Source organism: Rhea pennata, chromosome 17, assembly GCF_028389875.1.
Source record: "Rhea pennata isolate bPtePen1 chromosome 17, bPtePen1.pri, whole genome shotgun sequence".
Lineage (NCBI taxonomy): Eukaryota > Metazoa > Chordata > Aves > Rheiformes > Rheidae > Rhea > Rhea pennata.
The window spans coordinates 5,094,159-5,119,704 of record NC_084679.1 but is presented as its reverse complement, the minus strand read 5'-3'; the positions used below and the strand labels follow the sequence as shown (position 1 = coordinate 5,119,704).

General features: G+C 37.8%; 1 protein-coding gene across 1 annotated transcript in view; it reads right to left on the bottom strand.

Moving 5' to 3' along the window:
* Positions 1-8,681: 8,681 nt before the first annotated feature.
* TMEM132B (transmembrane protein 132B) overlaps positions 8,682-25,546 on the bottom strand; it is a 252,000-nt gene continuing 235,135 nt past the window's right edge. The window contains exons 6-9 of the mRNA XM_062590194.1: positions 21,561-21,766; positions 12,794-13,067; positions 11,304-11,495; positions 8,682-9,833 (exon numbers count right to left, since the gene is read on the bottom strand). Coding sequence (XP_062446178.1) covers positions 8,682-9,833; positions 11,304-11,495; positions 12,794-13,067; positions 21,561-21,766 — 1,824 coding nt within the window. The remainder of the gene's footprint in view (positions 9,834-11,303; positions 11,496-12,793; positions 13,068-21,560; positions 21,767-25,546) is intronic.

The following is a 25,546-nucleotide window of genomic DNA, read 5'->3' as shown; positions in this document are numbered from 1 at the left end:
GAGAACTTACCATGTCTCTTTCCTCTGTGCAGTCGTCTTCTCTTGTTCTGTAGGCAGATTTCTGTAATGTGTTGCTTTCAGTACCAGTGTGCTGTTGCTCTTAAATGTAAACCAGACGCTGAAACTGGCCTTTTGTGATTACAGTTACATCCGTAAGGGGGGGGGGGGCACATTTCTGACTAACCCATTTTGTGCAATAGCTGATATGAGTGGAAAATGCTCCATTATCATCATGCAGCTTTCAATAAAGTCCTGAATTTTGCTACTTGTACCCTACTATGTAGCACTCTCTTCAGTCCTTACTAAACTGTTCTGGGAGAAGAGACTCTTAGAACTTGTCTTTTTTTGTAAATCAGGCTGTTGGAAGTTAGCAAGCAATTTAGATTTTTTTTTTTTTTTTTTTTTTTTTTTAAGAAATGCACAACGTTTTCATTTGTATTGGTCAAATTTGTGCTGTCAGCTAGATCTTAGTAATGACGCTGTGAAACACGTGGTACATGCCACGTGTTATGCATATGTAGCATAGTAATTGTATATCTTAATTTCCTGTGTCTGCAGTTAAAATGGATACCTACACCCAGCTCATGCAAACCAAGGGGAAATGTTCACGAAGTCATAACTTTAATTAGATGAAGAAAGAGTTCACTTCTGTATTTTATTTTCTTGCACTACCCAGGTGGCTTCATTTAGTTTGTCTGTGTTTTGACTCTGAACATCCACTGCATTCCAGAACTGAATTAAACTGTGAAAATAAAACACAGTATTAAGTTATCTATTGGAAATAAAGTAAAGCACCTTGTCAAAATTAATTTTCCGTGGAAGGAGGAGTATTTTACCTCAAGTGAAAGATTGATTTATAGCTTGCAGTATGGTAAATGGCATCTAGTTACACAGTATCTGTTACACATTTCTGAAGATTTTAATAACTTGTTAATGCATACTGGACTGGACAGTAATGCCACTTTGTATCAGAGAAGTTAAGCTTTCAGTAGAAGATTTCTGTGTTTTGTTTAGTTTTTCTAAGACGATACAGTTAACTCATGCTTCACTTTTTCAAGCACCTATCATGATGGGTGAAGGGTTTTTTTTGTGCGTGGTCTGTAAAGACCAGACCATAGGCCACAAACTTCGCCTAAGGAATGAATTTCCGTCCTTATGTGGAGTCTAGTGTTAATTGCTCTAGATTTGTGCCCAGACTGGTGGCTTGATTAGTATTTGATGCATTGTGTATGGATCCCTTGCCAAGAACAGGTCAAAGTATGTTTCTTGTGGCCTTTTTTTTGCCATTTTAAACTACAAATATCCTTCATAAAAAAACAAACTCATACGGAAACTCAGCCTACAGACTACTAGTTTCATTTTATGATGTACATATACCTGAAAATATAGGCAGTATAAATGCTACCAGCATGTGCCCATAGAAAAAAAGTGAGAGTGGAGCAAGCCAGGAGAACATTCTCATATTCTGAGTACTGGTATGTATATGTGTTCCTCTTGCCACTAGACAGGGTCAGACTTGGGCCAGAAGAAAACTGCTATGGGACTTTGGTATTGGCTAGCACTGAGCAGCACCCAGTATACTAGGAAATTGTGATATTATGATGGTTCCACTGGGACCAAGAGTATATCCTACCTGGAACACACTCTAAGTTCTGCTAGTATTTGAGCATAGGAAGTAACTAATGGATAAGATTTGGGTGCAAATGCATTTAAAAGGTCATCATTCTTTTGTAGTGTTTGTATATGTGTAAGTTACAAAGATAGTGTAAACCCAACTGAAAGTGATGCTTTGTATTTGAGTGCGATCAGAATTTTGTTCATATGGACTATACTTTTTAGTTAACATCTTTAATGTTGATTGAGTAAAAAAAAAAAAAAAAAATCTTCCTAGAGATAATGCTGCAGCCTTGTAGAGTATATTCTACACTCCAAAGTTTTAAAGTGTAAGAATAAAATATCTAAGGGTCAGTTCCACTAAATTGTGAGCTCCTTAGCTGAGTTGTATAACATCAGAGCCCATTAACTTTTAAAATAAATTAACCCAAGACTTAACAGAAGGAGTGATATGAGCCTTGGTCCATACTGGTGTATAAATCCTTACTCTGGTATTTTTGGAAGCAGGAAACACTATTACACCCTTTGAAAGTGAAAAAGATCACAGGACATCATTTACTTCCCTTTAATTTCCTTAAATAAGCTACTTCTATCAATAAGACGACTCAATTTTACTCCCCCAGTAACTGAACTTTTGCTAACGCCGGCTGCATGGATCTCTGGAACAGAAACAAATAAAATGCAGTGTCACACAGTAAGAACTATATTGGGAAGGTGCAGACTTACTTACAAAATCTGGTTAGTTTTTCAGGCTGGCTCCATTTTTCACAAAAAAAAAATCTCTTAAGTTTCATAAAAGCTACATAATGCAATATATCACCACATACGTAAACACTATCACTTACTGTTTGCTACAGGCTAGAAACACTACTGATTACAAACAGCAGGATCTGGTTTTATATAATACAAAGACATACCAACCATCCAGGCCCGGGACCTCATTGGTAATTATCTATTTGATCCAGTTTCAGTCCAGCTCCTGACAAAGACCACTGAGCATTTCAACTGAGACAGCCTTCAGGCTTTGACCTGTTTGATTTGTAACAAATATCACTATGTGGGCCTTTTTTTCTTGTCAAATGCTAAGGGTGCTGTTTTGGGGGGATTTAAAAAAAAAAAAAAAAAAGAAAAGAAAGAAAGAAAGCCTGTAATTGTATTGTATTGTTTGGCCTCTCCCCCTTCCCCACTCACACCCAAACAAGTGCTGGTAATTATTTTCAATTACATACATACACATCAGTAGTTACAAATTTACACCTGTAGTAGCTGCTTTGAATACTTGATTATTAGCATCTGTGTGTATACAGTAGAACTGTAAAGACTCTTTGCCTCTAAAGGCTCGTACTCCGACACCTTTCGTTACACTGACTAGAACGTTTCAGTGTGAACATTCCACTGGAGTCGTGTTATTAAGATGCTACTTAGTGGAAGAGTGTGATAGTATGGTTTGAATAGAGACCAGAAATAACTGTCAGTACAAAACATGCCATTTATGAGAAACATCTCTTCTGTTGAACTGTTGAGATTACCAAGGGGACTGACTGGAATTTGTGCCCAGGGTACATGGAAAATCCTTCCAATCCATTCATCCAACTGACCTCGTATAAAAGCAGGTTTCAGTATACTAGGAATTAAAATGATCATCTTTAAATCATTCACGTGATGTTAAGTTGCTCTCATTAATGCAAAGGAAGCCCATACACCTGCAGTGAGTTTGTGCAGCCCCATCTCAGACTTGTTCCAGCTGAAATCAGCAAGCTGGAAGCAAGCTGGAAGAGTAACTGATGTCTGTTACTCTGTTCACTGTGGGAGGCCTGAGTACACCCCGAGGTAAAGTTAAAGGATTAGAGTCTGCGTTTCTGGTTCTGCCACAGTCTCCAAGACCTTGAGCAAATGGTAAAACCTGAGGCTCAGTTTCCTATTGTGGCATTATTAGTTGTTGAGATGAGGTTAATGGTCACTTAATAATTTTGAGGCTTTTTGATTCTAATGGGAACTTCAGAAATCCAGAAATAAATTCACTACAGTAGAGCAAAAACTGTCTCTTAATGATGCACACTGGGAACCAAAGGGACTGGTTAAGTTTGTTCATATGTACTTAGCAAAAAAAATGTCATTTAATAATGTTCATCTGTTCTTTGCCTTAGGTCCTAGGAATGGATCACTCACTAAAGAAATAGAGCACAAGGGCACCACCTTGCAAGGAGGGTTGATGAGACCCTTGGACTGTAATTTGATGCCTTGCTCTTAGCAAGGAGGCATTTCAGCTACTCATACGGTACTGATTTGACACAGTGCTATTTACTGGTCACAAGCATGGTGCATCACCCTCAACCACACCAGCAGAACAGCTTGATCAGTATAAATGCAAGGTGGTTTAGAGTCAAATTTTAAAATCACATCAACAGTATGTTTATTTCTCCAGCAGAATTTGGTATTTCTCATAGTCTTTCAATTGCTTCTTTTCTGAAGAATGAAGACTTTTTATTTCAGAGATCTGGCTATAGAAAATGAACATTTTTTTTAAATGGCACATTTAAAGATGAAAACTGAAGCTTGAATAATTTATCATACAAATTACACATATAAAATTCTCTTTCATTGTGTTAACTTACAGTTTATTTTATACAGAATTCGTTATGTTACACATCTAAGACTTGCTATATTGTATAAATACTTTGAGTGTGATGTATATACATATTCAGTGTTATAGATTCAGCAATTAATGTATGCATTTCACAATACATTTAAGTGTATTTCAATGTAGTGCACATGAGTTATATTTCAGAAAAGAGCTTATCTTCTATGAAAAATTGATAATTCATTCATAGGGTACGCTACCTTGAAATACAAATTTTTTTCCATTATATAATGGGCTGTTTGTACTGTGTCATATGGCTGTAAGAGTTTCTTGTACATTCTCCAATATGAATTAAGAAACAGCAGCTCAAAACATTGATCTATGTGGTTCTACATCAAGAGGAGAGCAGGGCGCTGGTTTCCTAAATTCTTACTTAAATGAGATAGACTGTGTAGACAAGCCACGTGGTGCTAGGCTGTGTAATATCCAAAAGAAAGAAAAAGTTCTGCACAGATGAAAACTAGCTCTTAATTCTGTATTGTTTATGTGCCAGAGCTTCAGCTGGCATGGGTCACTCAGCTGTGATTTACAAGAGCTGAGCATCTGGCATCAGCTTTATTTATAAAGTTCACAAACTCCCTGTACTCTATGTGTATACAATTTTTCCTGGAAATCTCCTGGTATATGTATTGATACTGCATAGTCTCTTTCCTCAATTGTAGGAAAAACTTGCCCACAATATCTTTCTATACATGCCATAAATAAGATGTACTCTTTATGCAGCATTAAATTAAAGATTGTTTCCCTGGGCAGCTACTGAAGCATAATTCTAATTAATCTGTCAGTGTAGTTTTTATTTTCTTTTTAGTCACTTCTAGTTTCTTGCATACATAAATACTCTGCCTCCTAACCTCCTTGCTTCCTTTGCTTAGTGATCTTTTATTGACATACAAGTGATGGTCATTTAACAGCACAGCAAAATACTGAGTATTGCATCTGGGTGGATAAAAGACTTTTTTCTTAGGGTTTTTGACTCACTGATTGAACTAAAAAAGAAAAAAAATAGGTGAATCAGAAAAATTTCCACTTTGTTTTCAGTAATTTTAATTCATTTTTCTTACATTTAAAGTATGCCATAATTTCAAAACTAAAAATTGAGATACTTCATTTATGATGATTGCATTTCAGTATTTTTCATAGCCATACATCAACTCAGAACTATTATTTTGCATCAACTATATTTATCTAAATTCTTTTCCTTCTGATTTTTGTGAGACGTAACATAAGTTCCTTAAACCAGCATAAATCCAGAAAAACTCCACTTGTTTTAATGGCATTATCCCAGTGTTGCTGAGAACAGAACTCTTTATCTTTTCACTTCTAGTCTTTGTTGCATGTATTGCCATTTTTCCATGTAATAACTTTAATGTAACAACACATGATCTTAAAAACAAGTGTTTTATGACTCTGCAGTTGCAAATTTCTTTCCCCCCCCCCCCCCCCCATTGCCAGATTTGAGGAGGAAAATGAGAAGAGGGGTCTTTTTTTTGTGGAAGGCTGTATGCTAATTTCTTTTTTAATTATAAACCAGTAGCGGCCATACTCCTTAGCTTTCTAATTGACTATATTTTATATTTTAATTTAGGGATGGATTCATGTATGATGCCTGCAAGTGCAAATTTCAGGACTCAAAACCCCGTGTTCGACCACTGAGCCTGGTAAGACCTTAAATTTGACTATGCTAATAGGTGCTGTACTGAGCTAGAACTTCACCGGAATACTATTTACACTTAAGTAAGTTTCTACTGCAGAGTATTTTTTTCTACATACAAACACCAGCATGGAACTAGATCTGGTTGAACACTAGCAGTCTTGGAACCCTGCATGTATAACTCTTTGGTAAAAATTTCTCAGTGCGCAGGGGGTTTCAAGCCACATACATAAATGCTGAAAAAGCCTCAGGCCTCCTTCAGAGGCGTTTGGAGTGTCCACATAGCATGCAGAACTGTCCTGCCTCTACATTCAGTCTCTTCCACACAGTGGCGTGCAGCCTGAACATCTCTCAGTCTCTAGGTACTACATCCGGCAAGGAACTAGGCCTTAAGTACAAGGTCAAGGGCACATCAGTATGGCGGTAGAGGGGCACTCTAACTTAGTGATACTCAGTGATAGCTCGAAAGATATATCCCTTCAGGGATAAATTCCTGAATAAATAAATAAAGCATCTGTCTTCTGTTCCCTGTTAATGATTCAGAAGAGCATATAAGCACAACTACAAGTACCTCTGCGTTCAGTGTGCTGAGATGGCATAATGATTAGGGATAGAGTTCAGCATCTACTGGTGCACTTAGCAGAACAGGAGCCACAGTAAGAAATGGGTCATGAAGTCCAGCACACTGATGTAAGATCATACAGTTTCACTAGTAAACTGACAGAGGTGCATTCATGAAACCAGTTATGCTGTTTGCCCTCCACAACTTCTATAAGGAGGTTGTTTCTTCTGATTTCTAGTCTAAATTTATTTGTGATCAATTTATATTAATTTAATCTTCTGCAGGCAGTACTCTTGGTTTATGCCTGGGCCAGATACAAAATAACACAGAGAGGCTGAATTTTAAAGAAGGATTTTTCTGTTGTTAATATTCAGGATCATAGTATGAAATAATTATTCCCTTACGAGGCCTGGATCACTTGGAGAGGAGAGAATGTTAAACATCCTGAGGTTTCATTTGACCTGCAAGTACTATATTCCTTTTCAAATGGAAGCATCCTTACGGTCAGATACTTGACCTGCTTAAGACTGGATTACAGTATATGCAGTGCAGAGGCAGCAAATCTGAGTCTCTGACCACTTATATAGGCCTGACATCCTCACTGCCCTTTGTTGTGTCACCATCGAAATTACAGCATAGTAACTATACTAAAGGTGTTCCTAGTGTTGGATCAGGATCCAAATGCAGAATTTCCCAGAGTATTGTTTGTCTGACCTGTTCTAAAATCAAGACTTGATTATAAAATTCAAATCTGATTTTGATCTAGCTAAAAGTTGGAGAGTAGGATATGTAAGGCAGTTGTAGGTTGGATCTTGAGTTTATGTAGCAGAATCCATGACAAGAAATGTGCTTTATTGTTTTTGTTAAGCGTTTTTGTAAATACATTTTTTTTTCCTAACTGGACTGTTCAACTTACTTCAGTTATCCTTCAATATGAAAATACGTGTACATGAAATGGCAGCTTTTACTCTCTAGCATAATGTTTTCCTTGTTTAATTCAGGAATAGTCACTTTTTAAGGTGTCCGGTATGTGTTGTCTTTTCATACTTTTTAAATGAAATATGATACGAAGATTTTCTTTTCAGTGGCCTTATAGTCAGGGATGTTTTCAACAAGATCTGGGGTACTAGCCCTTGTATATGGACTTCAGTGTACTGGTAAACTCCATCAATGTATTATTTTATCAGTACTGAGTAACACAGAGTCTTCACTTGTTTGCCAGGAAATTTCCTTCCTATTCTGTGCGTTTCAATACATATGAATTTCTCATTGTGATACTAATACGTGTCACCAACCAAGTTGCTGTTACAACAAAAGCCTTTTTCTTTGAAATACATGCTGTTTTGTTGCAGGTTACCTTTTCAGGTCATCAGTGACAAAAGTAAACCCAAGGCTACTCCTTGATTTTTTTTTTTCAGGGTTTATTATTGTATTTACAGTTCCCTGTAAGAAGAGACAACCCTTTTCCAATAAGAGTTTTAACACCTTTCTATGATTCAAATATTGAAGACCCACATGGAAGAGAAAGATTAAGTGATGAAGGAGGTATCTCTATGGGCTGATGTGCATGAATAGAAAACTTGAATCATTATAAATATTACTGTACTACACTTTGGTACAACCAAAAAAAAAATATTCAAAGAATAGCTAATGTTCCCTAAGTCAAATAAAATTCATAAACAATATGAAGAACCACATGGGGGCTTTTATATGTGTAAAAAAATAGTAAGACTACTTGGCTGTATTGCGCATAAGCAATAAAATTAGATTAATTCACATCCCTTTTAATGTAAGCCTTGTTTCAGGCTGTAAGCAAGAAATGTCCACTGTGCTTTACAAAGGACGACGACTAGAAAAATCGATGCGAAGATCCCTCTCTTTTCTTATTTACCATTTATCATGAGAGATAAACAAATGAAGTCTCCTCTGAGTCTGAGCGTAGTTGTATTAGCGTTTTGCTAGTACCAGGCAGTATACAAAAACAGCCATCACGTGACACCTCCAACACCTACAGGTAGCTGTTTTAGGGGCACATCCTGGTTTATGGTGAAACAGGTTTAACTCAGCCAGCCTCTTGTACTTGCTCAGTGATACCAGGTTATTATCTCAGTAACTTGAAGGTTGGACTCTCGTTCCTATTGCTGACTGGACTGACTGTTCCACCATCCATAAACAGAAGGCATAAAGGTGATTACAAACATAAGAAAGTAGTTTTAGATATTGTCTTGCAGTCTTTCCATATAGTCCCTAAGTTCCTTGGAATCACCAAGATTCATATCTTGGCATACCCATTTAATATTATCGTCACTGTCAAATAGAATTGAGTTGGTATAGGGACCTCCATCCTCTGGCAGTATTGTTGTATATGATGTGAACTTCACACGCTTCTGCTTTGGCCCAGAAGAATTTATAGGTTCACTTTTAACTTCTTTTTCACAAACGTACTCAGACGATCTGAGGATATGATTATGAAGAGTCTTCTGCGAGCTTCCATTAAGAAGAAAGTTGCTTTCTTCAAACTGCATTCCTCTGTCAATCATGGTAGTGCACTCCTCTGATGGGAGTGAAATGTCAACTGGGTTTTCCAGCAGTTCAACCTCATTTCCGAGCCAGACCCAATCATGGGAATGGGGGATGTTGCCTTGCTCACTCACAGCAAACCTTTTATGCCTGTACTTCCAAGCAAAAGCCACACAGTTAATCAAAAAGACCAAGATTGCTAAGCAGAAGACACAGAGCAGGGCATACATACCAATCTCCAAATCTGTTAATCCTCTTGAAGTCAATGTAAGATCACTTGGATTGTTTTGCTCTGGTATTTCTACTTGTGTAGGGAAACCTGTAAAGGCAGTTGGGTTATTTTGGAGTTGGTCATCCTCCAGTGACTCGTGATCAATGGGAGACTTGGAAGTTGTGCTTCTGTTTGCATTGTCCTCCTGACTACCAAGGGCTCCAGTTTTAGACCATTCTTGAACTGTCCTCTCTTGTTCTGCAGGCTTCTCTATAGAATTGCTTGTGTGGCTTTTAAAGTCGCTAGCCACATCATCAATATCATTGGTGCTTCCTTTGTGGTCAGAATCTTTTTGACCGAACTTCACTTTGACACTTCCTTTTCCAACAGCCAGAATGCTCTTTCTCTTCGTCTTTTGACATGGCTCACTGATGACCATTTCAATTTTAATGAGAGGTCCTTGCCCATCCCCTTCTGCCACTACACTGGGCCATTTTGACTGAAGATTTTGGTGCACAGACACTACCATTTCGTCCAGTGAAGTGATGGTGATTGAGAAATCCTTCGAGTCATAAATATCTAAAGGTGTCACTGATCCATCGCTGAACAAAACCCAAGCACTGACTATGGCTTCCTGGGGGAAGACAGAGTGAGAAAAAAATGTATGAAAGGTAAGAGACCACACAGCAGGCTCTCAGTCATTTAGTTTGTTTGATATTGGCAAAATAAATACACAGTGTAACCACGGTTTATTTTGCTTTTCAAAAAAGAAATCAAAACTTCTACTTATTTACTACTTGCAGGTTTGTACTCTCTAAGAGATCACTTAGGCATACACCTCCTCTTCAAGAATTATTAAAAAGACTCATCTACATTCAGTAAAAGGCACTGATAAAAACATTTTGAAAGTTCTTTTTTTCAGGCTGAACTAAGAATCCTATTTTTTGAATGATAGGATCACATAGAATCACAGAATCAGTAAGGTTGGAAGGGACCTCTGGAGATCATCTAGTGCAACCTCTCTGCCCAAGCAGGGTCACCTAGAGCATGTTAGACAGGGTTGCATCCAGGCAGGTTTTGAGTCTCTCCAGAGAAGGAGACTCCACAACCTCTCTGGGCAACCTGTTCCAGTACTAATGATATAAATAGTGCACATGATTTAAATAAATATATTATATTTCCAAAGTCCTGATTTATTAATTCTGTAGAGGCCCTATAAGAGGGGATCTCTGTAATTCTGCAGTTTTAATCGTATACATAATCAATATTCAGAGCTATTATGGATCAGAAGGGTGATGCTGTTCAGATCATTGACACAAACTAGGTCAAGAAAATACTTGACTGCAATATTTTAAATTTTCTGTCATGCTTTCAAATATATAATATAATGTGAATCATAAAAAATGATTGTAGGTTGTCCTGGAAACTATAAAAACACTCAAAAACCTGCCATATTTTAATGATGATTTGACCGACCTAATTTTTCTTTTCTTATGGAAAATTTTGAGTATTTAAAAAGGTAGTTGCAGATTCTCTAGTGGCAGGGTTGCAATACTATAATAAATGCAATGAAAAAAATGTATATGCTTAATTCTGCAGTCTCATCTGAAGCTAATTCCTTAGATGATATGGTTCAAAACCACCGTAAGCACAAAACCATCAAAAGATTTCAGCCATGCACATCACAAAAAATTCTACAGCTGCATCTAAAGGGTTCTTCTGGTTGAACTGACTCTCTAAGACTATTAAAGCATAGGATTTCTACCTCTACCTAAGTAGCTATACCATATTTTTCTATAGAAGAAGTGTCTTAAGAGGCATATGTGTGCGTTCTACAGTAGTTTGCATGCACAGACATGCACATCACTTTCCCTGTGATATGCAGTTCTGTACATCAGCTGTGGAGAGTTTAATGGTCATTTTGTATGAGTGTTTGCACCTGTAGCAGTTGGTCATGAAGATGAATAGTCTTTGCTGTATGAAGTTACAGCTTTTCATGCAGTCATACATTAAACATGCTGTCTACATTTTTCACTAGATAGATTTTTCCTGGCTTCTGACAAAAACAAAATAAACAAATTCTGAATACTATTTTGGATCATACCTGTTTTGGAGTATGAAGGATATCATAAGCAGAGGTGGTAGAAACAATAGCTCTCTTATTTCCTTTGCTAATTTGCAAGGAGAGGGACAAGCCTGAAACTAGTTGGACTCCTAGATCTGTAATTGTTACACGGTCATCTAAGACTATCACTGTCTTCTCCGCCAAGATGGAATCAGAAAGAGGTGACAGAACCTTGAAAGAGAAGACAAATGTCTTGTGTGAAACAGCAGCTGACTCTGTACTGTAAAGCAAGATAAGACTCTAATCAGTGTAACAGTTCTGATTAATCTTAAGTTTGTCCAATATGTTTATAAGTTACAGTACTGTTTCTCCCAAAACATGAAACTCGTTTGCTGTTAAATTACTGTCTATACAAAAAACAGTTTAATAAAACATCCCATCACTTAAAAATTGCAGCTATGGAATATAGGTTAAATTAAATGGATTTATTTTTCCAAAAAATGTCATTTTTGTATGTTCTGTAAAACCTCCTATAAGTGCAGTACAGCAGGAGACATAGTGGAAGGCACTGATTAATGCTGAAGTTCAGTAAGGGAAGAAATAAGAAGTGTACAAAGCCTGGCTGATAGGAACTTGGCCTGACCCGTTTAGTGTCACAGAGGACCTGAATGAAATGAAAGTGAGATTTACAGAATGATCCCACTGGATGCCTGTCTGCATCTTTCCATGCCAGAATAGTCCTGTCATTCTGCCCTAAGACCTTGTTTCCACTACCCTTTGAAGGAGATGGTCATCTTTCTTACTGATGCCAGAGACATGTATCAAGCCCAAAATATCAGGGGTCTGATTCGTCTAACCCTACGTCAGCACTCTATAGAATAGGTAACTGCATCTGAGCTAGGTGCCTTCTGCTTCCTTTATAGTTGAGATAAATTTTTAGGGCCTAAGTCCCGTGACCTCTCTGAGATGCTTGCTTTAGTATTAAAGGAGTTGAGCCCAAAAGTGCCTGTTTCTGTGTGTTAACTAGAAAGGAAACTTAGGAGCAGTTAACACATTAAAGATGTCTACACTTTATCGGGCAGCCGCAACCCTCTCGTACCTTTATCTTCGTTATAAAATACGCATGAAGATAGGTAGTGAACATAAAGGGGCTAATTTTTCAAAGATATTAAGGCAAGCAAAGATGCATGTAGATCCTTAGTAAAATTTTCGAACAGATTAGGTTTTTAAATTCCCACTTAAATTAAAAGAAGCTAGTTCTTTGGATCATGCAATATCTGTTTCATTGTTCAGAAAATCCCACTGTGTTGCTAGTCACATTTACATGTATAAATCCCTTTGGCAGTTTTACCTAAGTGTATTAAATGAAAATGACAAACAGCAAAAATGTAGAGCTCTTCAAACTTCCTCCAAACTTTCAGCAATTATTTTTACGAAAATAATTGGATTTTTATAAGGTAAGTAACTATCATTTTTGTGTGTATGCAGAACTTTCTCTGCTGAATCTGTAGAAATATTCAAGGCTGTACCTGGACTGTGGTGATGCCGTGCTCACGACCAACCAGAACTCGGCCATCTTGAAGCTTAGCAATCTTGGGTTCTTCTACCTTCATGAAATCAGTCACCAGGTCAGTGATGTCAAATTGCCACTCAGAACCTAGCATATAGGTCAAGTGGCCTCCAAAATCAGAGGATTCAGCTACAAATTGTGTGAGGACTCGCACCATGGCATGCTGATACTGAAGAGTGCAACCTCTTCCCTTTTTTTCGTCATCATCTTCATCCTCACTGTCACGGGTAGGCCTGTAAACAAATCCATGTTTGTTATCTATATTGCCATGATCTCCCTACAACATTGCAAATCTCCATTTGCATGGTATTTTTATATTAGATTAGTTTTATCATCATCTGCTAATGTGAGTAATGGACAACCAGATTTTTTTTGGGGGGGGTGTCAGTCTTGAGTGCCATGTTTGCACAGGGGTTTTTTTTTTGCACCGTACAGTTTAAAACTACTTTCACTCATGTTAGTGGATTCTTTGAGTGGGACCTCCCAGCCACTTGCAAATACGTGTGTCTTTGCTGAAGTTTCAGTGGGTGCCCTGCTTGTTCTTCTCTTCATTCAGCAAGCAAATCCTACAAAAGGCTAAGGAAAGTAGGATGAAATTTTTATGAGAGGGCAGATGTGACAGCAATCTCTGTAATAGCTCGGCTGTGCTGGGAGAAGAAGAATTTTTAGCTGCACAGTTGCTACCTCCTTAAAAATGACCAATCCTTTCCTCCAGCCATCCCTTCGCCTTCTGCATTCCCTGAAGGTTTCCCTGAACATTTGTATCCTTTGCTTATCTCCTCCAAACTATTATCATATATTCAGGATTCCCTGCTTGGGTAGTGCTGCCCTGCCTTACCTGGCTCTGTCTCGCAGATAGAGAAATAAGAGAAATATTTGCATTTGAGAAATAAACAATGATTGAACCTTAGCTCTCATACAGCTCGTGCAAGTACCAGGATGTATTTAAAGAAGTCATGTAATGACCACATAGGGCTTGCAAAAAAATCCAATTAGGCACTTAAATTACCATTCAAGACATCAATTACTCAGAGTGGTTAGACTCACCCGTACAAACAGCTGCGCCATTAATGACACTTCATAGTTTCTAACTATCTGTCCCCCTTACAAAATAGAGCACTTAAGACAAAGTAACGGCATTCTGCAAGCCTTCCATAGAGCATCACAGTGATTGGTACAGTAACAGCAGTGGTCACACCTCACAGCTTTTCCCCTAGTTTAAAACCCAATTTCTCAACAGTTCTTTTTTTTAAATACCTTGGGACAAATACATAGATTCTGTTATCTCTTGCAAGTCAGATGTTAAGCACTACATGGTCATGCTTTTAGTCATTACGCCCCCATGCTGTGGAATTCATTGCTTAGAAATATTTCGCCTTCCTCCTTTACTCATATTGAGCCTCAAGCCATTTTTATAGCAAGGGTATGAAATACAGGGTAAGCCTCTTTTATTTTTCACAATGTTTTGGGAAGTAGTTTTGTGTTTACTGTGTTCCTTTATCTTCTCTTTCGAAATACCAGTTAGGAAAAACTATTACAAAACAGAACTGCTGTTGTTTTAAATTGTTTTATGACAAAGTTGGCAAACTATAAGCTGAAAATATATCTGTAAAAATCCTTGTGCTCTCCAAAATGTTAGAAAGGCCTGATGTTAAAGAATCTAATACACTGGATATATATTTTCAATGTATGATTTGATAGCAGAATATATCTGTCTAGCTATCTATATATATATACACACACACACATATTCAGTCTTAAGTAAATGGTATTGGTACTGCCATTTTGGTTTTGTTTGTGCATTTAGAGCAACAGTGTGCATTATTAGTTACTGAATAAACATCATTGAATAATCTCTGAGTTGTTAAGAAAAAAACAGGATCCTAAAATAGAACTTATATTACACAAAGAAGTTGTTCTTACAGAATTAGAGTAGCTGGATAGTTGAGGGAAATTTCCGTTTTTCTCTTTCTTCTTCCCAACACAAGTTTACATCTGAACTGTCAGCTGAAGCAGAGCTAGTCAGTAAAACAGCCATAAGGAAAGCACTACAAGAGGGATATTAGCATAGAATACCTGGCTCTTGCCTGTTTAGATCTCTTTTGGCTTTATAATCCTGTAAAAGAGTTCATGAACAACTCCTTAATATTGCCATTTCCACTAGTGCTTTGTTAGTATGTTCTGACATTCTTCAGCTAGCCTATACCAGTAACCCAGCTCTGAATAATCCCAGGCTTTGGGAAAACCAGATTTAGCTCTGAGATTTGGGGCTTGGACCTACTTTTGGTAACACAGACAGTAACATTAGTACATGAGCCGAACTGGAAAAAGGATGTGCAGGAGCTATTTAGCCGAAAAGTAGCTGTGGGATTTTGGGGAAAAGAGACACAGAACCAGTGTTCTCTGGCTTAAGAAAAATGTTCACATGTTCAGTATTCACATTTAATTATTTTGTTTCATGCATCTGTGTTTTCTTCTTTACTTTCACACCACCAGATGTTTTACTCAGTTTGATTGAATGTGTTACTTTTATTCATGTTTGCATCTGTACTTACTTGTTTTTACTCTCCCTGTCTTAAACTTTAGACTAGGGACTGTTTAAGAAACAGTGCATTCAAAACAACATGACTAGAGAGAATATTTTGGCCCCTGCCCCACACAGCGCAGAAATGTGAGCTGTGCGGAGTGGCCAGAGATGGAGTGTTGCCTGAAAGTACAGAGGGGGCCCTGCTGTCCTTACTACCATGATTTGGACTATGTGGGCAACAAGTACTACCAACCAAAATAAGATGAAGTTTGAGTCTTTCCTTGTGGTATTGCTAGCAGAGAAAGATAAGGACTGTATTTAGCTACAAAAATATTTATAGTTGTTGGCATCTGTACATTTCTGTTTCAGAGCTCATCATTCCTAATGCATGCAAAACCAGAACATCAGAAGGGCATCTGGGCCCTTTAGCCATGGAGTGGACAAGGCGCCTTCTTATGTCAACACAAAGAAAAAAGAGATGTGTTTGCATTTTCAATGCAAGCCTTGATTTACCGGGTACCAACTCAATTTTTTTAAACAAATAATATCCATTTCCATTTCAAAGCTACAAATGCCTTTTTCAGTTAAGAAGACAGAGCATTTCAGTGCTTTGTCTCCCTGGACTCAACAAAATGTTTGAAATCCAGTGAATTACATAGTTCCCTTTACAGTATTAAACTTCTTGTTACAGTGTTTTTAGTAGGTTTAAAATCCTTCCTTAAGCAGTGAGCTCATTTTCTTTTTCAGACATGTCCTCATGAATATAAGCCGTTGCTGCAGATAGTGCTTTTTTCCCTTGGTCATCTCCGAGGTTAGCTCTGGATAGCTCCTTATCCGATTTCTTGCTACTTCTTAAACTTGCTTAGAAGATTTTTTTGCTTTTCATTAGTGAATCAAGGTTGCCAGAATTACACTCAATTTACATTTCCCACAGAGCCTTCGCCAGAGAGCTGAGTTAAAACAGCAGCCCTGTTACAAGGGTGTCTGCTAGCACTGATCTAGTCTGTGATCTGTCAACTTTCTATTACAGGCACTGTCCATGAGCAGTTTAACAGTGTCTCTTTTAATTTGCACCACACTCAAACTGTGCATCAGGTTATTGGCCAGATGGTAATTTTCTGTTTAAATCTTCCCTGAAGAAATAAGTTTTGCAGGTTTTGAATTTGAAATACCCATTAAAGAGAGACATGTATTTAAAAGACATTTGCAGCATCCCTAATTGAAAAAAAAATCAAACTATTTCAGATACAAAATTAAAGCCAAATTGATTTGGTGGAAGCTACAGAAAGTTTGCATATATCTCCATTCATAGTTCGAAAAAGAAATGCAATTTGGTACCTTACAGTTCATAGGGGAAGAAAAAAGTCTACTTGTTAATCTCCGCCCCTAGACAATGAGCTTATCTCCATGGGATATTATACTCAATTAACTAAGGAAGTGAAGAAGTTAACAGTTCGAGCTGTATGTGGATGCTGTTACTCACAAATGAAATGTTTTGAATCCACTTTCACTTAATTCACATTAAAAGATGGCTTTATTTCTGAGTGACAGCATTCACACAGACATTTAACTAAAGCACTTTTTATTTTTCCCTTCCTTTAACCCAGGCTAATTTTCCTGCTTTTGTCTCTAGTAAACAGGCCCACAGTCGACCACCTAGTAAACCCTGGCCCAGCAGACTGCCACGCACAAGCAGTACCATTTTTGGCTTAAACATACTTTGACTATGCTTTGGCTTTAGCAGATTTTGAAGGCTAATGCTACTTTGAAGTTTGCAGTCAGTGTGACTTAGTAATGGCTTTACTATCTATTGTTCTTAAGGCCAGGTGCTAGTTAAAGTCCAGTAAACTATGTGCCTGGCACTGAAACACATGCTGCAGACACTGTGCGATGTCAGCATTATGAAACAATGTTCTGTCCCAGTTGGCAAACATTTATTCAAATTAAATTTCCAGCTAAGTCTGTGAGCCTTTAGCCATTTAATTCCTATTAATGCAAGTTGAAGCCAGTCATCCCATGCAAATACCTGTGCATAGAGGCCGTGCAAGAACTTCAGAGAGATAATTATTTCCCAGATGCATAAAGAATCAAAATAAATGTTCTTGTTAAACTGTCAGAGTTTGCCTAGACTTCTCCTTCTGTCTAATATTTAACTTTAATTTAAATATATGCCATTCATTTGCTGAGACTGTGGGCTTTTCTGCAGCACATTCAAAGACTAGACTTTCATTAGCTCATGACAGCTCCAGGACCCTAATACCATACACTTCTCAGGAGTTGATCCATGGACCTGACTTTCCTCTGAAAAAGGTGGTTGTTCATATCTATAGTAGCACGTGCCATAGATAAGTTCTCCTCTGAATAAGAATAAATGTTTGCCATATATTTACAGATTCATCAAGTGAGCCATATTTATGCTCTTACCTAGGGGAGACTGTTTTTCTTAACAGTTTCTTGCAAAAAAGCAGCCTGGTCATTTTTCTTTCTGTTCTAGCAAGTTTTGCTCTTACACTGGTTCAGACTGGGTAAAAACTGATGCTCAGTTCAAATGGAGCTGGGCATTCAGTGTGTTTATAATTTTTGTAAAGACCCTTCTTTCCTTTGAGGAAACTGTTCAAGAAGTTAGGTAAGCAAATACCTCAATAATCACATGCATTTGACAATTACAAACATGAAAAGGAGGAGTCAATAGATTCTGTTAGATCAACCAGCATCATGGCCTCTTCTTCTCAAAACACAAAAAAACCTAGCACACTTTTAGTTTCCTTTGAGGATAAGTCTCAAAAACCTAATGCAAATACTGATTATATAACAATATAATGCTTTAGCTACTGTAGCTGTTAGGAAGTGGTTGGATTTTGTCTAAAAAGATTAAAGCACACTCTCTTTATTTCAGACCTCTTCTTGGAGTTCACACAAGACAACCTTCTCACTGTTCAGCATTAACACAGTATTAAACATCCTGGGCAACATAAAGAATTACAGGGAGAACCATTGTTCAGAATAAGCAAGTGTGGCCTTCTGATTAAATCACTTAATTAGGATTCGGGAAATCAGCATTCAGCTCCTGACTATAGCCCAAATGTCCTGTGTGACAATGGTCATGGCACAATCTTCATGCTTCAGGTGACTGTTGAAACATCCATTATATAAACTCCCCTCGTGCTTAGATACATGGGGAAATACTTAACTATGAAGGAGATGGAGGTATAGAAGAAACTTTACAAGGAAATTAAAAATTAAAAAAGAATACAAAATAAAAAAGACATTAAGTCTCAGATAAAATGCAGCCAAATAAATATATTTAAAATCTAATGTACAAAGTAAATATCAGAGCAAAACTAATGCTACCCCTAGATTATCTGTTAATTTAGAAAATGCCCAAAAGTTTAAAAAACCAAATGAATTTTCTGCAAACACAAGAGAATTTATTTCTGCTCAAAACCTTCCAAGTCACATGTGCATGGAGTGCTGACACACAATGTCATAAACCTATCAGCTGCGGTTCTGGAGAATGATACTATGTCCATACTTTCTCTTCCACCCTTCACAGAAAATACTTGCTGAAGATGTGCCAGTGGTTCATATGCAATCTGAGCAGCAGCAAACTCACATTGTTTGCTGCCTGGCAAACAGACCAGACTCTAATACCATTATCTTTATTTCAGCTGGCCAAATAAATCAGAACTAGATACCAGGGGTAAATTTCCAGCTCTGTGTGCAATGCATTTAAAGTCAAAATGTCCACAACCATTAACCACAGTTGAATGTGTAAGTCACTGAGCCTTTGCTGCCAAAGTTTACTCCTGTAACAAGCATAAGCAACCTTCTGCCCGTTACAGGCAGAAGAAGGTAAATTAAGTGAAACCTTAAGCAGCTGGCACATGTTCAGTTTGTTCATCATCTAGCATATGTCCTCCTTCCCCAAAACTTTGCTTTTATCACAGAAGCAAACACAGAAGTTTCTCTTGGGCCAGATCCTCATCATCTGTTGTTCTGTCACAGCCAGAAAAACCATCCACATAGCCAAGATACACGCCGGTCCTTTTCCTTTGAGCCCATTATCGCAACATCTTGTAGACTGCATCCCTTAATCCTTAGTTTTATGCCCTCCTAAGCATTAGATAATTCTATTCCACTGCTGCCTGTTTGGGCTTCTTCAGGTTCTTCAGTAGCTGGTATGTTGCACTGTGGTTGCTGCTGCCAGAATTTTTTTTCATTGTACTATAAATTTAAGCTGGTGTCATGCCTTGCTCTGCAGCAGTATTTCTCACTTTACCCTGAAATAAACCAATGCACTAGTGTTCCTGGAAAATCTTAAACTAACAAATTGTCAAAATTATAGGTGTTTTCAGTAGGGAAAGTTCTAGAATGGGTGTTTCCAGTAGGGAAGGATCTATCCACAGTGGTCCTGGTAGAACTTATTCATCAGAACATAGACTTTTACAGGATAATAAGGGGGTTTTGCTTATATCAGTTCTGCTAAGTAATGCTTCACTAAGGTCTGTTATAAAGTGCATCTGTACAGAGACTGAAGAACCATCAAAAGTCCTGCACCTCTTTTGTCTGGATGATTTTACATGTTCTCAAGCAGTTTTATCTGCTTCTTCCCGAGACTGCTGATGGTCAGGGAAATTTTGTTGTCCCACCCTTAAGAGCCATTTGTAACTGTGGTGCACCTAACCTGCTAAGGTCCAATACTGTACTATACAGTGACAAAAGGGCAGAGCTAGAATACGACTTCTAAGACCGCATTATTGAGCTCTGAATTAATTCTGTTGGTTAAAAAGAAACAGTACGTCATTCAGATTCATGAGACAAAATGACAGAAACAGTATCGTGCAAAGTATGTTTTTGCTACTGCTTTTGAATTTAGGAATACCAAGGTATACTAAAAGAAAAATAAGGAGATGGTAGGTGAGTCAATGAAGGGAGCTGTATACTGCATTGCTGTAATGGAGAAGGGATAACCAGGGTCAACTGGAACAATCTACAGAAGTGAGAACCTCATCTATATTCAGACAGGTTGAAGGAACTGGCCTCCTGTTTTTGAAGAAGAAAAGATTAAGAGGTGATCTAATTGAAAAGGCCATATCCCCTTCAGAGTCTTGTATAATAGGACACAATGCAGCTTCTTAAGTTAGACTAATGTCAAACAGAGAAAAAAGCTCTAAACACAAGCTCTAAAAGCATGTATTTTCAGCTAAGCTTCAATATAGACTGGTTTTGCAGTAAACATTGCACATGCTCTGAATGTTGTCCTTTTAATGACTGGCAAATGCTGATATTTGGAAGGTCAAGTACGTGTTTTCTAGGCATAAAAATTTCTGGTTTTATGAAAAAAAACTGTTTTTTAAGGACTTGGTGTAAGTTATGCTCACTATATGCAGGAATAGGCTGAACAGAATTCTCCAAACACCATGGTGAAACAGGCAACAGTTACCCAGTTTTAGTGATGGAGAAGCTGTTTTGGGATCTCAAGTACTTAGCCCCAAAGCAACTATAGGAAATCAAACTCAAAATCAGAAACTCTGAACTGTTCTTAAAACTCAACAACCTTAGATATCAGGATATTCTTCTCTAAGATTCCCTTGTTTTCTTATCTAAAGCAATGTCTTGACTGCTAAATTCAGGATGAATGGCTGTGTCCATACTCCATGCACTGAAATCTGTATGTCCTCTGTGTCCCATGCAGTGCCCGTTTGATCTCTGGTGCACGATGTCTCCTGAACTGTGTCCAGCCATAGTCTTGTGGAGTGTAAGCTGTCATGGAGCTGCATAACATTTAAGTGGTATGTATGCACAATGCCTGAGATCCCTCACTGGCCTTCCTTTATTCAGCAGTGTAAACAGAAACGAAGCAGCAGCAGTGTTGCGTATCACACACTGTGTTGCATATATGGTGGAAGAGGTCTATGTTCTTTTCCTCGGATTTGCACATCAGAATGTGAGATCTGATTTCCTGAGATCGTGTGGAATTGGTTTAATGCTCCAAGCAACGCCACTGACTTAAAAGGATATAAATCTGTATCTGACCAATACCATTGTTGGGTGTGTTATGATGAAGGCTAAGGCAGACTGTTAAACTAATTTGAAACAGGAGAGCTTTAGATTCCAAGAAACACTCTAAAAATTTGCTCAGTTCTAAAATCTGAGACCCTAGACATACATGTGGACTGTGCCAGTGTGGTAAGCATACCTCTTATTGGAGGTGACTGGTATCCTCCAGCCTTTGATCTGGCTAAGTTCTGTATCAGAGATCTCAATCTGCAGGGGAAGCCGTGGAACCCAGACCGTCACTTCTAATTGGGTGGTAAAATGCTGGTAAGTGAAGTTAACAATAGTATCCACTTTGCTTTTCATTTCCTTGCCATTAACAAAGATGGAGTCACATCTGTCAGAAACCTAAAAAAAGAAAAAAGGAAAGATTAATTAGGAAATGAATAAAAGTTCCTGAAATGAATAAAAGTTCCTGAAGAAGCACAAGGAATTATACATCAATCCAAAAAGAATGCTAATAATGTGAGTCATGCACATTGTATTTTCAGTTTTTTAATTAGTTACAAACAGTGAAAAATGTACCCCAGGGAAACAGTTCTGCGTTCCACAACGGTTACTACTCAAGCTGCAAAAATAATTTCATCATGTTACATAACCTTTGTCAATCTTTTATACTAGGCAAATGAAACTCTGCATGAATTAAACTCCACGTGCATCAGAGTTTATGTTTACAATTTGCTTAAAAAAACTGGAAAAGATGGAGCCATATGTTAGAAAGAAAACAACTGACTCAGAACCATAAAATAGAATCCTTTTCTCTTTCCTTGAGCACTGTAATGTTTAAAGACAAAGATCTCCTTATGGCTTATGAGCAGAAATGCAATAGAAGCATTAATTTTTAGAACTTCTCAGTAGTTATTTCAGCAAAATATGTTCATAGTAGCTTTATATCATTTTATGAAAATATTGCCAAAACTAGTACTGTACAGCAGGTGGGCTTTGTACTCATCCACCCTCTTGCTTTCAGGGATCCTTTGGCACAAAATCAAGCTCTTATTTTTGAAACAATCCAACATAGCAACATGTTTGACCTTCATCCTGGAAAGACGGAACTCCATTCTTGATGAGGCATGTTTTTTACATACATACATATATATAAAAATACATGTATGTATATCTCTGTGTGTATACAAGCACAAATATATGCATGCACATATGTGTGTGTGTGTGTGTGTGTGTGTATATGAAAATATATCAAAATGTGTAAAGGTTTGCATTCTGCTTTGAAGCAAGAGAGATGTGATAGTTTCCAACAGATTCCGTGTACTACAGCTTTAATCTGTTAAAGCTGTGGCTCATGACATGTAGTTGGGTTACTGAAGCGGACTTCATTTTCATGTCAGGACCATTCTCTTGTTACATAATATATTGGGACTCAGACCTGAAGGGATTCTGGCAAAGTCAGTGATTAGATCCTGCTGTAGTGAAGTCACTCAGATAACTCATGTAGTCTTCAGCAGGGAATATGTTGAAACATAGGTTGATTTTACTCTGCAAATGTACCTCAGATCTTCTCTGGTATTAAAATAAGTTAGGCACAAGGAATTACAGAAAATGCCTAGCAAACCTTTTTTTCTTAAATCTAGTTCTCACATGTGACTGAAATTTTTTTCTTTAAAACCCAGGCAACATCACATGGAATAATATAGTTTATTTCTTGAGTTCTAATGTGGTATGTTGCTGTTTGATGGACAGTATCTGGCATTCTGCTACCATAAGGAGAACATTTAAATAAAAAATATTTTGCCTCAGTGGATCTTATAATACTTTTAAAATTTGTAGACAACTTGGCTAAGAAACAGCTACTTCAGAAGCAAATGGAAACAAGCAACCTGTGAGCCAATCATTAAATGGCAAGTTTAACTTCCAGAGTTACGATGATGATGTTATGGTAACTCCTAAGCCAAGAAGGGAAGGAAAAGCATTTGGGAAGCACTGTGCTATCGGTTGGTACGGATCCACTGAACACCACCACCACCAAATGACTGTTTCACATTTAGTGAGATCTATCTGATTTAAGTACGAAAGCCAAACTTTTCACATTGTCCCTTCTGTAACGCTGCTGTACAACTAATGTCACTCTTCTGTACTGCTTATTATTAGATAATAATCTCACTAAAAATGCTGGCAAGTGCCTTTATATTTTCTTTAGAAAAACTCACTGTTTGGTATTTTCTCTACAGAAATATGCAATACCAATATATAAAGTAAAACAGCTGCACATCCACATTTGCTATTTTCAGGCCAGTTTCACAGATCCTAATTAATGTGCTGAAACTGCAATCAATTACTTTTTGCAAAGGGACTAAGCCAGGTTACCAGGGATAGACAAAGGAAACTAAGGCACTCTTCTGAAGATAATACTCCTTCCACATCAATGCTTAATGAGTACAAGAATTAAAAAAAAAAAAAAAAAAAAAAAAAAAAGGCTATCTGATAAAGAGCTTAAAATGGACTCTGGGCTCAGGAGTATCATAAATGAGATGGAGCATACTCAGAATCCCTGTTTCCCGCTCATAATATGTCACAAGTGTGTCTGGGAAGTTTAAGCACATTAATCAAGCCCATTAATTGAATGAGCAGCTGAGGTTCTGAATCATAAAGCCCACATCTAGAGAGTTTTGTGAGAATTAATACAAGACAGAAATAATTAAGAAAACTCAGAGAAGGATAAACATCAAGACCTGATCAGGGGAATAACTAATATCTGTCATGACAGAGGCTAATATTTTAGTTTCTCTTCTTGCTGAGAATGCTTTAAAATGGTCATGTCTTTTTGTCAGCAGGCAAGAAAGGTGCTAAATCACGGAAAAGAAAAACGGAATTTAATTGTAGCTTTAAAAATATACCAAGCTTGGCTTGCAAATTTCATGGATTTCATGTCTATATTGGGCCATCCAGTCACTTACACTGACCAAGAGGTAAGTGTAAGTCAGAACATACAACTGTGCTATAGAAGTTCACCCAATGGCCTTGTGCAGAGCTTGGAGTTCACATTTCACTGAAGTGTATTTTCTAGAAAATCATCCATTCATAATAAGAAAATGGGAAGATATATATTATTCTTTTCCAGCTCCCTATCAAGAGTTTGAGTTTACTCTATTAGGTACAAGCAAACATAGGAATCTAAAGGAAAATTAAGTTTGCACAGATAGCAATGAAAACCACAGCGGTTGGCTGAATACAGTTGGTAGCCCGTGATGAAGTATGTGAAACCGGGACTGCTGTTCACCATACCAGCTGCATTAAAGCCTGCCTGAGTAAGCCTCTCTCTGTTAAATTCACAGCGTTCAACCTAAGAACTGCTATGCTCGCTAAACCTTACCATAGTTGTTAATTAACATGAAAGTAGACTTGGTTATTCTGAGGGAAATGAGAACCTTGAGTATGTATAGCAAATGCCCAGCTTTCCCGTTGCACTGCAAATCTCAAAACACAGTTCTTAGTTCTAAAAGTGATTTCTAATGTTATGAACCCAGTGCCTCTAAGGAGTTCTGAGCCTCTACTGCACCACAATTCCTATCGCTCTAGAAAAGTGCAAGGAAAGCCCCAGGGCAGTTTCTGCTGGACTTTTCTAATTCTAGGTCCTGGATGGAGCAGACAGAAGAGTCTACTGCAGACCTAGGACAAAACTCTAGTACAGGGGTTTGGGAAGTCCACAACTTCGCAGGCACCGCAGGCCTGCCGTAAAGGCTTATTCTGAAGGCTTAAGCCAAGCCAACACCTGTTGCAACTCCTTGCACACAGAATTAATTCCTTGCAAACAGAATTAACTTCATCTGGTTCTCAGATGAAAGCTGTGATTTCATGTTGACAGCAGTCTAGATGCTCCTCCAAAGTGATGAGGGAATGAGATACACATGGAGCTTTGTGGACTCTGTGCCAAGTGTTTGGCTTATGGGAGGCTGAGGGGCCCCCAAGAACTGTTGTTTCCCTTTATTTTCTCTGATTCTAAGCCTGATCCATGCTCTTACAGTTGCCACTCCCAGAAATGGTTTGTGAGCTTGCTGCAATGAAAACTCATAGGATCTTCTGCTAGAGTTGGGGAGGTGACGTGTTTACTTATGAAGATCTACAGATTCATTGTGGGGCAAGCTATGGTGCAGAGCAGTGATTTAGGAAAAG